This window comes from Pistacia vera, unplaced genomic scaffold, assembly GCF_008641045.1.
Source record: "Pistacia vera cultivar Batoury unplaced genomic scaffold, PisVer_v2 Contig628, whole genome shotgun sequence".
Taxonomy (NCBI): domain Eukaryota; kingdom Viridiplantae; phylum Streptophyta; class Magnoliopsida; order Sapindales; family Anacardiaceae; genus Pistacia; species Pistacia vera.
In genome coordinates, this window is record NW_022196477.1 from 470,242 (window position 1) to 479,210 (window position 8,969).

An 8,969-nucleotide genomic window follows, 5' to 3' on the forward strand; every position below is an offset into this window, starting at 1 on the left:
AAAAACTGTTTTTGATAAACTGACGAAATATGAACCTGGATTACTATCATAATAGTTCATTAATTTCCTTTGACTATGTGGTTAAACTTATTATCTGTCGCAGTAATTTTAGTTCCCTGTTGTCTCCAGAAATCTTATATATACTTAACACTAAACTAAAAGGAAGTGCCATTGCCCAATTGCATACAAAAACGCAAACCCAGATGGTGAAGACGAAGAGGCAAAAGCAAAGGCAAAACCCTCCATGGGAAGACTTAAACCCCTTTGTATTGTCAATGATATTCGGATGTTTAAGTCCCCAGGACCTGTTGTTTTGCCCTACTTATGTATGCAAGGCATGGCTCTCAGCAACAATATTTACTCTTTTCCGGAATTCGATACTGGACCTTCGTTTGATCGATGATCTTGAGGATGAAAAGCAACGGTCAAGATTTACACATCTGCTGAAACTGGCCATTGATCACTTCCAGCAGGATTGGGTTACAATCTACTTTCCAAGTAAATACATCTTTGGATACTTTGCAACTGTTTACATAGCTGAAAGAACTCCTAATATTTCTTGTGTCTTTTGGCCTTCTGATGTCAGTTCCAGGGCCTTGCCTATATACATATCTTTGTTTTATTGGAAGAAACTTAGTGTTTTTCATGCGAGATTGAACCCTGAAGAAGGGTTTGCCCTTTTATTGCAGCTCGCCGAGTTCTGTAAGAGTCTTGTGGAGCTTGGTGTTCATGGAGAAGTAACAGAAAGAGAAGCTTTATGTATTATAGAAGGCTTTCCAAGACTTAAACTGTTAGATTTATCTGAGTCCACTCTGTCTAGCAAAGGTTTGGAGAGTCTTTTGGATCAGAGATTAAAGAACCTGAAAGAGCTTAATATATTACACTGCTTGATTCTGGATGATAATGATAAAGATATAAGTGAAACAGATTATTGTTTACTGAAAGCTTGGAGGAAACAATTGCTTGAAAAAGCTTCCAAGCTTAAGCATCTGAAAAAGTTTATGCACTGTTTAGAAAGCTCTTGTCAGGAATGTAAAGATGTTAACAATTAATCTTGCAAAAAAGAACATTAATCATGATAGTATTTTTATGACTGTAATTTTTGTTTATCATAATTCAATAATTCATTTTACTGATATGATGAAATTCTGCAAAAGGGGATTCCTGAAGTTGTGGCAGTGTACAGGACTATCAGAATAACGTACAGACTCAAATGATTTGGTAGAGATTGTAATCAACAGAAGCAGCATTTCTTTGAGGCTAATTTGTTTCTTTTTTCTTATGAAAACTGAAGAAATCATTCAATAGCAGTCAAATACAAAGGCAAATTGATCCAAAAACACTTTCTATTCTAGAGCAAAGGAAGTACAATTAAAACTACAATAGCAAAAAATTAAACAATACATGACAAGGAAAAGCTTGAAGTAACGAGATGCAAAATTGATATCCAGATGAGGTGTTGAGGCAATTCTTTACTCCGAACCATTAATCAAGCTCATAGAAGCTTAAGCATAGTAGTACAGCCATAAGTTCGGAAGGGACCATGTTGTGACATGTGAAACTCTCAAAACTGCGACAGAAATGGGGAGAAGTTTAAATTAGATCCTCTTCTAAATCATCACAGCTTGCATTCAAACATTGCAGCAACCAACTTTCTTAACAGCCGAGACGTCATCCTTGCCTCCAACATTAATGGTTTGTCCCTTAGGCAAGGCTGCAGGGTCATCCCCTATATCAAGTGCTTTCCGGCTGACTACATTATGAATTTGGGTTAGCACTTCAGTGAATGCCTTTTCAACATTCAAAGACTCAAGAGCTGATGTCTCTATAAAGAATGTGTTTTCCCTCTCAGCGAAGGCCGTAGCATCCTCCATGGAAACAGCACGCAAATGACGTAAGTCTGCCTTGTTACCTACAAGCATAATGACAATATTGGCATCTGTGTGAGCCCGCAATTCCTTTAACCATCTCTCAACATTCTCAAATGTGATATGTCTTGTAACATCATAGACAAGCAATGCACCAACAGCTCCTCTGTAGTATGCACTTGTGATAGCTCGGTATCTAGGGAAAACAAAAAATAGTTAAATAATCATATTCTCAGAGTTGCTGAAAAAGTAACACAAGTTCATACATATTTATTTCAAAGAGAAAATTCATCACCAATACTAACATAAGAAAATTTAATAAAAGAAAACTCTCAGTTTAACCTTTTCTCCATACATCAAAGAAAAAAGCAGACAACTTTTTTTTTTCAATATTCTATACACTCATACCGAGTCAAGTGGTGCTGCCAATAAGCCTGAACTCTGGGTTCAGACAAAGCTGAGGCTTTTAAGCAGAAAACAAAAGCAATACTACCGATAAATTGAGGTCATCATTTTGACAAAAAAGTACTTACAATATATGATATTATAGACCTTGGGCATATTAACTAAACCACTTCTTGCAAAGTTGAATACAAATTAAGGTACCTTCTAATCACAACCCAAGAAAAATTAAAAAGCAAGCATATGCCAATCTTAATGGATCTCTCACTCCTTACTTATCCTATAAACTTTAACATGTAAACTACCACCCAACTCTTCAACATAGTTATCCTTAAGTAAGAAATGTAGTATACCACTTTTGGAAGGTAATCGCACTATCAATAGTTGGCTTCTGGGAAACACACAGAAGGTTGGCAGCTCAAATATGTGTTGGACATGTACACAGGTCCATCGCACAACAAACACATACACAGGTCAGATATGCACACAAAATATTGGACATAAATCCAAAAATATAGCATTCAGAAAATTCTCAGTTCAGCAGCAAAAGTTCAGTGTAGAATTCCCTTTCCAAAGACAGGGCCATAGTCTCAAGTCCACCTTCCACACCATCAACTATGCTGCTCCAAATGTAATGCACCTAAAATCTCTATGCACTATCCATGAAAAGAGGTGAACTTTGAAATGATCACACGGAAAATATTTAATACTAAAGCACCCCAGATCTAATCTGGAGATCCAAAGAAAAAACACAAAACTGAATCATGTGGAGAATACACGTAAAGTAAACCAAGAAGTCAAACTAGGGTTATTCATATTCGACATTTTTGTTCTTCAATTCTTTCCCCTGGTCTCAAAACAATGATAAACCTAAGGAACCCAAGATTAAAACTCCCTTTCATTATATTTTCTCAGCAAAAAACAGTTAGTACAGATTCAAACTTCCCTACACTCATCTGCATACTCAAACAGATTACAGATTGAAACCCCAAACCGAAATCAAGTTAAAAAAAAAAAAAAAAAAAAGGTTCATCGCCAGCAGCCTCAAATCCATCCTAACCACCAATATGCCAACAGTAGAATTAAACTTTCGGTAGACCTTTTTCCACAAATTGTAAAAACACACAAAATGAAAAAAGAAAAAAAGAAAAAAAAAAGCTAACCAATCACATATACCATACTTCTAAGGCGCAAACCCCCAAAATTAACAAATTTTGTAAGCAATGTGATATCCCTTATAATCCAACACTCTTCTCCCCGCATTTTCTCAAGTGGAAGACCCTATTGTTTACTCAATTTTTTTCAGCAACTAAAGAAACCATAAAATCAAATCCCCAAGCCTAAAAAGATCAAAGAAGCAAGTTTTATCGCCAGCAACCTATGTCAAACATGTCCATCTCAAATGACATTTAACCACGTTGCAAGCAACCAACAGAATGACCTCAAAGTTCCATCACTTTCCTTCGCTCTCACAGCAACCACTTAATAAAATCAATATCACAGAAGCCATTTTCCAAAAGATATAAACTTTAATCAAACTTTCCCTTAAACCCAAGCACACCCCAACCGCAAAAATTTTGTCCCCACATTTTCTCATCAAACAAACATAATTTCTCTTAAAAAAAAAAAAAAAAATCCCTAATGCAAAAATCAATAAAAAACTATTAAAAAACCCATATAATAACTTATCAATAACGTACCTTTCCTGGCCAGCGGTGTCCCAAATCTGAGCCTTGACAATCTTGTCGTCGACTCGAATACTCCGGGTGGCGAATTCGACTCCTATAGTTGATTTGGACTCTAGACTGAACTCGTTCCGGGTGAATCTGGATAGCAAATTGGATTTGCCCACACCCGAATCGCCAATCAAAACCACTTTGAATAGGTAATCGTAGTCGTCGTCCGCTCTGTAAGCCGCCATTTGGCTGTTTCGGGTCGGGTCGATGGAAATGAATCAAGGAATGGTGAAGTGTATGGGTGACATGTGAGTGAGAGAAGCAGAGAGTTCAAACGTGTGAAGAAGAAAAATATACAAATAAGAGGCTCGTGTGAAGTGTGGACTCGGGTCGGGTAAGTTTTTGGGCCAATTTTTTAGCCCCAGGTTTTGATGGGCGTGGACAAGATTTGTATGGAGATTACAAGCCCATCTCAAAGTGAAAAAAAAAAAAAAATGTATATAATTATAAATTGGGACCCTTTTTTTTTTTTTTACATAAGTTTTGGGACAATGTGTGAGCCGTTGGATTAAAGCATTTTAATGGTTGAGATTGTATCTAAATTAAGATATTTTCAATATACATTAATTATGCAAGTTAAACTGAATCTCAACCATTAAAATGTTTTAATCTAACGGATAAAAAAACTGTGTCAAAACTTGTATAAAAATAAGTTCTCTCAAATCTTCCCCAAATAAAAACCATTTTAAAGTATAGTTGGGTTATTGAAATACAAAATTTTGACATAGATAAGGATTTGTAATGCAATTTGACAACTTCTAAATCATTGAGTGAATTCTCACCACAAATTTTTATTATAATATTTTTATTTTTTTTTCCCCTAAAAACGTATACAATTTGAAGTGTTAGAAGTATTTTAAATCAAATTTCAACAATTTTTTTTTCTATTCAAGATTTGTTAGGGATTTTTTTTTTTTTCCGAATAGAATTTAAAAAATAGATTTTATGAATGTAGCTTATAAATATAGAGCTTTTATTAAAAAAAAGTTGTAGATTTTTGGTTTGGTAAATGCAAAAGTTAATTTTAATATTAGATTATAAAAAATGGTTCTATTATTAATTAAATTTTTATATCTATAAACTATTATTTGGTGACAATTAAATGACGTGAAAAATAAGTAAACGTAGTGGCAAACTTGCAATCAAATGGCACAAAATAATAATAAAAATAAAAAAGAATTATTGCAATTATCTCGAAATGTTAGGTATTCAAATTATGAAATGAAAATGACATGATAACGTCATAGTCATGGCATGGCGTGATTATATTGAAGTTTTAAGGATTATTAATTGATTGATGTGCTATTATAAGGTTGCGATAAATATAATTATTAAAGTAAGAATACCATCTAGACAAAAGCAAAATCGAAATTATTGCATCCAGCCAAATTAAATGATTATGCTAAATAAATAAATAAATAATGTAACAACTAACAAAGTCACTGAACTTCTAACGGGGCTACATAAATGAGATAATTATAAAGAGTGTTTTTATCTAATTGCTTAAAAATTAAGATTGCATTATAAGGATTAGGTTATCTTAATCCTTAATTTAATACTTTCTTTAATTGTAATTAATATGGTTCATATTATGTTTCTCCCTTTGTTATTGGAAAAGGGCATTTGAAATTGCCAACTGGCCATCACAATTCACAGCTAAGTTGCCTAGGAAGCAGCAAACTACAGGGATAATAACAATTTCCTCCCAAAAGTTTGTATAAGTTCCTTTTGTGTCGTATAATTTTTTAGTAATATTTCTAAAGGGGTGTAAACGAGCCGAGCTAAGCCGAGTTTTGAGTTAATCGAGTTCAGCTTGTTTGCTACAGTATCAAGCTCAAACTCGAGCTCGAGCTTGAAAATTCGAGATTGAGACTAAGATTTCGAGTTTGATCTCGAGCTTCAGCTCAAAAAAAAAAAAAAAAAAAAAAAAAAAACTCTCTTGTCCTTTTTTTTCATTTTTTTCAATTGACCTTTTTGAGTTCAAGTCGAGCCCAAATCTGGCTAACTGAAACTCAATTTGACACTAAAGCCAAGTCGAGCCAAGCTTGAGCGGCTTAATTGACACCCTTGTCACTAATAGGGCTGCAAACGAACCGAACACATCCGTTCGAAAATCGTTTGATAAGCACAAAGGATTGTTTGAAATCGTGTTTGAAATCAAACGAACACATAATGACCGTTTGAGTTTGTTAGATTAACAAAACGAGCTGTTTGTGATTGTTCGACTGATCGTTCGAATAACTTGTAAATACCTATTCAAATAACTCGTTCGAATAAAAAATATACACAAAATTTGGGCTGACCAAGTTAGTTTGTTGGTTATTGAGTTTTCATTTTATATATATATATGGGTGTGTGTGTGTGTGTGTGTGTACAAAATTATTATCATACATATATTAATCATAGATTAAATATGTTTAATATGTCATGTTATATATCATTTAATTATACAATATGTTATGTTTAAATATTTACCATATTATTTATTAATTGAAATGCTATCTTATAATATTTAATTATTAATTATATTTGGAAAAATATGAAGCTATTATGTTATTAGATTTACTATGTTATATATCACTCGATTATACAATCGGTTATATTATTAAATTTGTCATGCTATGTGTCATAATAATTTATTATTTATTAATTAAAATGCTATATACTTATATATTTAATTATTAATGACATTTGAAAAAACAAAATCTAAACATATTATATATATAAAAAAAACAAAAGCATCATAATATTTTATTATTGATTACCATGAAAAAAAATTCATTCAAACTAAACCAAACATTATATAAAAAAGACAAAAAAAGAAAAATTATAAAAAATATTACTAATACAACTCAAACTAAGAACCTTAAAGTCAAAAGAATTGCATTTTTAACACTAAGCCATTGTTAGAGTCATGAAAGTGACTCTATTTTGGTGATAAAAATACCCCATTTGTGATTAAATTGAAGTACATTGAGACAATTAAAGAATTTATGAATTTATTCATGAAAATCGCTTCTTAATATTTTTCTTATGAATTTAACGTGTTTGGAATGATTTTGGAAAATATATGAGTTGATATTAGGTTGTGGTTTATGGATTAAGGGTGATTTTGTCTCATTTATGCTGTTTAGGGGGTAAAATGTCATGTTTTAAGGGGCTGATTTTGTCACTTTTTAATTGTGTAGGGACTAAACTGAAATTTTGCAATGTGTTCCTATAAAAGAAAAAATGCAGATCGCGACCAGGGGAGGCTGCCATCCATAAAGTTTTCCAGCGACCCTTCGTCTTCCACCTCCAGCGACCCTTCGTCTTCCACCTCGGCGACTCTTCGGCTTCCTCGTGCACCGCTCACCATCATCCCATCGTCCCGGACCACCACCGCGAATCACGGAAGCAGCCGCGACGTTCATCTTCCACCACCGGCGACTCTTCGTCTTCCGCGCCAGTTTTGGCCGTTTTCCGGCGACGATTCGGCTCCCAAGGGTCGATCCACCTTCCCCACAGCCGGATCTACACTTGCCTAGTTTCAGCCGCCGCAAAACCGCCGGAATCCGTGATTTAGCCGCCACGACTCTTCATCTTCCAGGCCAGATCCTGCTCATTTCCAGCGACTTCTCACTCCCCAGGACCTGATCTGAACTCCCCATCACCAGCTTCCATCGGTACCTTCGGATCCATTTCTGCACCGTTTTCCGGAGACCCGCCGGAAAATTAAGTTTTCCGGCGAACGCGAGCTGTTCGTATTCCAGCTGTCCGTTGGTCGTTTTGCCCCTTCTTTGCATCATATCGCTGTCGGTTACCTCCTCTCCGCCATGGTCAGCTCCGTTTCCACCGTTTCGGCCTCCGTCATCACACCATGAGCGGCTAAGCTCCGGGTGTCTGTTACGGCATAGGCGAGATCGGGATTGACCCATGACTCTCCTCATCAACTCTCGACTAGTTGGATGAGCCCGATTATAGGACATTGGTAGTATTGTGCTTCGATTATATTTGTTTTCGTTTCATGATTGATTTCGATACTTTAATATGATTTGAGCATAACTTGTGATGAATTTTGTTGTCCATTATGATTTAATTTTCATAGAACTTGCTGAATGTAAACGTTGGTTTGGAATAATTAAATGAGAATATTGCTTTTCATTACTTCGCATCGATTGTAATTGGTGTTTGTTCGGATTTAATTTAATTTCTACTATTGTTGCGTTTATTGTGAAGTTGGTTGATTGGATATTACGTGTTGACAAATTGTATTTGTTAATCGCGTACCAACTAGTGGTATTACCTTAGTAGCGTTTATCGGCCTCAATGATAGTCTTTAACCAATCGAACTTGAGTGATCGGGTGAGACAGGATAGATTTACCTAGAGTGTCGGAAACCATTTCATTGATTTACCTTGCCTTGTAGGTTTGGGGATCGTAGAGGGTGGAGAGAATTGTGTGAGTCGTCTCGTGTCGAACCAAAACCGTAACGGCAACATTTTTATTTAAAGTCTTTATTGTTTAAATTTCACTATTTCATTATTTGCATTTAGTCTATTTAGTTTAATTAATCCATTGCCAATTTCATTTCCGCTACTTGAAATACATTAGGTTGTTAGTCTTGCTCCCTGTGGATCCGATCCTGCTCCCGCTAACTACGGTACTTAGGTTTAATTTGGACTGTGATGATCGGTCTAACAAAATTTTGGAATCGTAGAGGTGGAGGAGAATTGTGTGAGTCGGTCTCGTGTCGAACCAAAACCGTAACGGCAACATTTTTAATAAAGTCTTTATTTGTTTAAATTTCACTATTTCATTATTTGCATTTAGTCTATTTAGTTTAATTACCATGCCATTCATTTCCGCACTTGAATACATTAGGTTGTTAGTCTTGCTCCCTGGGATTCAATCCTGCTTACCGCTAACTACGGTACTTAGGTTTAATTTTTAGACTGTGACGATCGGTCTAACAAAATTTGGC

The 8,969-nt window shown here is 35.0% G+C and overlaps 2 protein-coding genes across 2 annotated transcripts; one reads left to right on the top strand and one right to left on the bottom strand.

Moving 5' to 3' along the window:
* Positions 1-203: 203 nt before the first annotated feature.
* LOC116111143 (F-box/LRR-repeat protein At3g48880-like) lies at positions 204-1,052 on the top strand. The gene has a single exon (XM_031397335.1). It carries the CDS (start codon positions 204-206, stop codon positions 1,050-1,052), a length of 849 nt encoding a protein of 282 aa, XP_031253195.1.
* Positions 1,053-1,228: 176 nt separating this feature from the next.
* Positions 1,229-4,288, bottom strand: LOC116111151 (ras-related protein RABA1f). The gene is made up of 2 exons (XM_031397350.1): positions 3,971-4,288; positions 1,229-2,064 (listed from the first exon to the last, which is right to left on the bottom strand). Exons 1-2 carry the CDS (start codon positions 4,189-4,191, stop codon positions 1,632-1,634), a joined length of 654 nt encoding a protein of 217 aa, XP_031253210.1. The 5' UTR covers positions 4,192-4,288; the 3' UTR covers positions 1,229-1,631.
* Between the last annotated feature and the right edge of the window lie 4,681 nt (positions 4,289-8,969).

Excerpts from the sequence above, each read along its gene's own strand:
- LOC116111143 (XM_031397335.1), top strand. The coding sequence starts at position 204 with ATGGTGAAGACGAAGAGGCAAAAGCAAAGGCAAAACCCTCCATGGGAA.
- LOC116111151 (XM_031397350.1), bottom strand. The coding sequence starts at position 4,191 with ATGGCGGCTTACAGAGCGGACGACGACTACGATTACCTATTCAAAGTG. Across the intron at positions 2,065-3,970 it reads GACACCGCTGGCCAGGAAAG|ATACCGAGCTATCACAAGTG; the intron begins GTACGTTATTGA and ends TGTTTTCCCTAG.